The sequence below is a fragment of the Lepidothrix coronata genome, unplaced genomic scaffold, assembly GCF_001604755.1.
Source record: "Lepidothrix coronata isolate B3197 unplaced genomic scaffold, Lepidothrix_coronata-1.0 Scaffold173, whole genome shotgun sequence".
In the NCBI taxonomy this organism is placed as follows: Eukaryota; Metazoa; Chordata; class Aves; order Passeriformes; family Pipridae; genus Lepidothrix; species Lepidothrix coronata.
The window spans coordinates 475,190-479,890 of record NW_016690353.1 but is presented as its reverse complement, the minus strand read 5'-3'; the positions used below and the strand labels follow the sequence as shown (position 1 = coordinate 479,890).

General features: G+C 41.2%; 1 protein-coding gene across 1 annotated transcript in view; it reads left to right on the top strand.

Moving 5' to 3' along the window:
- OBSCN (obscurin, cytoskeletal calmodulin and titin-interacting RhoGEF) overlaps positions 1-4,701 on the top strand; it is a 187,812-nt gene that overhangs the window by 125,763 nt on the left and 57,348 nt on the right. Inside the window, 6 exon segments of the mRNA XM_017830010.1 lie at positions 585-651; positions 2,028-2,056; positions 2,365-2,490; positions 3,200-3,339; positions 4,078-4,278; positions 4,643-4,701. The exon segment at positions 4,643-4,701 is cut by the window's right edge and continues 19 nt beyond it. Coding sequence (XP_017685499.1) covers positions 585-651; positions 2,028-2,056; positions 2,365-2,490; positions 3,200-3,339; positions 4,078-4,278; positions 4,643-4,701 — 622 coding nt within the window.

Genomic DNA, 4,701 nt, shown 5'->3' with positions numbered 1-4,701 from the left:
AGAGAGAAAGAAAAAGGGAAAGAAAGAAAGAGAGAAAGAAAAAGGGAAAGAAAGAGAAAAAGAGAGAAAGAAAAAGGGAAAGAAAGAAAGAGAGAAAGAAAAAGGGAAAGAAAGAGAAAAAGAGAGAAAGAAAAAGGGAAAGAAAGAGAGAAAGAGAGAAAGAAAAAGGGAAAGAAAGAAAGGCAATGTAACATAAAAGCCATAATTTAAAAAATTAGTTTGAGTGCTTCACACTGTTATTTTGCAATGTAAAATTGCCTTAAGGTAGCTAAAATTACTTGACTTCCCTTTTACAGAGCTTTCCAGGGCCTCTTTTGACACTATTCCTTCAGTAAAATGGGGGAAAAGCAAATATAGGCTGGGAGTAAGGGCAGCACTGTAGAGGACCCCATTTTTCTGTTATCCTTCCTTGCATCCCACATTTTTGCTGTACCAAGAGCCACAGGAGCAGAGCTTGGGCAGTGTAGAGAAATGGGGCAATCCTGTGAACATGACCAGGGAGAGGAGGAAACTCTCAGCAACAGAGGAGTGGGAATAAGTATTCTCTGCCTTCTGTCCTCTAATGACAAACCCTAATCTTGCAGTGAAAGAGGCTGAAGTTCTGACCCAGGAGCGGGTGATGGTGTCCGAAGCCATCATGACCACGCTGGGGTAAGTGCTTGGCCACCCAGGGATGGAAAGTGCTGTAAATACTCTGATATCAAGGTCAGACATTTATTCTTGATGATCAGGGAGGATGGGGAAAAGGGTCAAAAGAATGAATGAGTTTGGGTAGCTCATGTAAAACTCTTGCGACTTTTTTCATCTCCTGAGCAGAATGCAAAGAAAGTTCACGGGGTCAAGGTCTGGTTGTTACTTGCCAATACTGAAATACACAGAAAAAGTAGGTGAAAAGGGTCTACTGCACAAATTTCTTGTTCATAAATGCATCTGAAGATTAACCTCCTCAATTCACTGTTCTTGGTTTGGACATTAGGCAGATACAGTCTGGAAAGTGATATCACCTGAACACAAATTAGTTTCTGGAACATGTCTGGCCTAAAAAAGCTTGGCCAGTTTTCCCCTGAAATGTGAAGGAATGGAAGAAAGCTGCAGTGTGACTTTACCTATTCCACTGCAGCCTCTCCCAGTGATGTGTGGTTTATCATTTATCAAGTGGGATGGGCTTCCTCTTGCTTCCTATGTGCTAACAGAGAATTGGGGATGATCAGCTTTTGCAATGGAAATTTATATCCTCTCTCCAAAAAGCTGAGGCATAGCAGAAATGTTGACATCAGGATATTAATTTTTACAGAGCTTTACTCTTGGGAAATGCCACAAGTTCTCTTCAAGGGACCCAAGCAAATGCTGGTAGTTCTTCACATCTGTGAAAAAATCTGCCCTTTCCCTGCTGACATGAATTAGTTTGGTGCTGGTAAAAGCTGTCAGTGTAAGAAAGGTCTTTTTGGACCTCAAAACCGTGGCAGTACCACTAAGTCACCTTGTTTCCCAACACACGGGCATCCTGATGTGATGGGAGCAGATCATGTTATCCAGCCTTTGGTTTCCTGATGAAATCACTGGAAATTGTTGAGAATTACTTTACTGAAAACTGACTGACACCACAGATCCCACCTGACATAATGTCTCTGACTGCAGAAGTTTTGTTGCAGTGTCAGCTGGGGAGAAAGTCCCAGCAGCACCAGGGAGATGGAGCCTACTCTGTTCTGCAACCCATTCCTGGTCTTCTCAGGCTCTAGGCTGAAATGAAAATCAGGAATAAGGAGAATTCTCAGATGGGTTTTGGCTCCAAGTCTAAAACACCCATTTTTTTTGTGTGTGTCCATATGAGCCAGGTGCCACAATTCTCATTTCTCACAGTGACCCTGGTGTGTGTCAACTCCCAGCACCTGCAGCCCAAACCAGAGCCCTAACTTAGATATTCCCTTTATATCCAAGGTGGGAGAAGGGGGAATGTGTTCCTCATTTAGCTCTCCTTACTACTCATTTTATTTTAACTTTTAATTCTGCTTTACTTTATTTTTCAGAGCTATTCATCCCTCTGAAGCAAGAGAAGGTAAGAGAAGATATTTTCTCTCTCCCTACTCCTGCCTGTCATATCTACAGCTGAGGTTGTCCATGTATTGAATGATTGCCACCCACTTTTGTCCCATTTTCTTCAAACTGTCTGAAATTTTGGAACTTTTTGGTTCTCAGACTGCTCTCTGTTCAAGGCTGAATTAATTGGGGGGACTGTGAGCAAGCACAATTTTAAAAACAGGGGAAGGGAAGAAAATCAGACCTTCCTTCCCTGGCAGCTTTTATTACTCAAAAAAAAGATTACTTCCCAATTCCCATCTTAATAGCAGAACCTCTCTTTTCCAGGAGACCTTGAAGGAAGGGAAGGTGTTCCCAAAAGCCCTATTTCTTTAGCTGATGTTGGCTCAGAAGAGTTCTTCCAGAAACTCACCTCACGGATCTCGGAAATGGTGTCTGCAAAAATAACTCAGGGTAAGGAACCTGCCAAACACAGTTTAATTTGTGTGGAAAAAAAATGAAGTCACTTTTTTTAGGTGCTATTTAATTAAAAGTGAGATTTATAGCAGCAGGTTTTCAGCCAAGCATCCCACATAAGCTCAGGATTAAGAAATTTTAGTGGGAGTCCATCCAAACTGTGTCTTAGTTTACAGTTTGGAACTAGGGGGAAAAAAGCTATTTTATTAAGTTCTAAAAATAGCAGCGTATTTTTCCCATCTTAGGTATTTCAGTTTCCTCAGATATTCAACCCTCCTGAGCTGGAAAACAATCCTGCTTTCAAGACTTCACACACCTTCAAGTTTTAGCTCACAATGGGATTTTAAAATCAAGCTAAGGCTGAAAACTCTCTGCAATGAGTTGCACTCTCAGCAACAATTTGTTGAATTACCCGAAAATCCTGGTTTGTGTTTGTCCTGCTTATCTTGTGGAAAAATTTTGACTTGAAACAAAAATAGAGGCATTATTTCTCCAAGAAATATTCTCGCAGTGCAGTGGCAATACATGCAGTAGGCATTCAACATCTTGTATTAAAACATCACAATATTTTATTTAACCCTAAATATCCACAGGAAATAACACTAAATACTACTAAAAATGCTCTTCCTAGGGGATGTTTGCTTTAAAGAAATTGAACACTATTATAGATTTATCCTTATATATCACACTTTGCTTTCCTTTTTAGCCAAGCTTCGAGTGCCAGGTGCAGAAAGTGATGATGATTCAAAAACTCCCTCTGCATCTCCTCGCCATGGACGGTCCAGACCTTCATCCATAGCTCAGGAGTCCTCCTCTGAGTCTGAAGATGGGGATTCCAGAGGAGAGGTACAATATCTTTGTGGACAAGTTTGACACTGGGGAAAACTTTACTCAGAATAACCAGTTTCCTACAGTTTAAGGACATCCACCCCCTTTTAGGGCTGTAATTCACTTTAGAAGGTGTGTTTAACAGTTAAATATTGGGTCCGTGATACAGAGAATCAAATTCTGATGAACAGCTTGAACAACAAGTTGTTAAGTCAACGTGGTCAAAACTCATCCATCATTTGGCACCTCTTGATTTCGTGGCTGAGCTTTAGAAAGTCAGGGCTTGATTTTCTGTGGGGCTTGGAGAGAGCTGGCCAGGAGAATTTTGTTGCAGAGTTCTTTGTGACAAAAATGAGAATACTATGAAAATTAGAAATCGGAATTTTTGAGGTGATCACGTCAAAAACGCTTCCTAAAAGAAAAAATAATTAATTAATTAGAACTTTTGAAACGGTAACTTATTTTGAAATTTTCAGGACTACTGGTTTTAGGGGTTTTTTGGGTGGGGTTTTTTTGCCTTTGGAGAAAAACTCTGTTTCGTGGCGTAAATATGAACCACCTCAAATAGACAGTTCTGAAAATACCTGAAAGCCTCCAAGAGATTTAGTTTTCCACTTACAAAAAGCAAACAGTGGTTTTCTTTGCCCTACAAAGGCCGGAGAACGAAACATTAAATGGAGATGAGCACTTTGACCCTGCTGGTGTTGCTCTACTCCATTTCCAGAGCAGAAAATAACTGTTGTTTCATCCCTGCAGATCTTTGATGTCTACATGGTCACTGCTGACTATGTCCCTGCTGCACCTGACAGGGAAACCATCACCCTGAAGGAAGGACAATACGTGGAAGTCCTTGATTCAGCTCATCCTCTCAAGTGGCTGGTCAGGACTAAACCCACGAAATCGAGTCCCTCTCGGCAGGGTTGGGTGTCTCCAGCTTATCTGGACAAGAAATTAAAGGTGACTGATCGTCCTTGGTTATTTTTCATTCAGAATTCCTCGCCCCTGTCGCAGTTTGGAGCCATCCCTTTTGGAAGGAGCGATGGATGAGGAAGTTGTCAAAGGGATCTGTAACGTGGTCAGGCTTTTTCATGTTTTTGATTAGACAATAACTCTGGTGTGTGCAGAGGTGCCTGGGTTGGAAAGGCCAAATCACCCTCCAGCAAAATAGAAATTTCACACTGGCTTAGGAATTCTTGAAAGGGACTGTGAGCACGTGGGGGATATTCCTCAGTGTGCATTGATAAAAGCACTGCAAAGAAATAAAGAAATAAAGTGATAAAGTAACTTAAAAGAAAAACGTTTTCTTTTTCTTGTACTGCAGTTGTCACCAGAGTGGGGGACAACAGAAATCCCCGAGTTTCCTGGAGAGTTTGTTTCTGA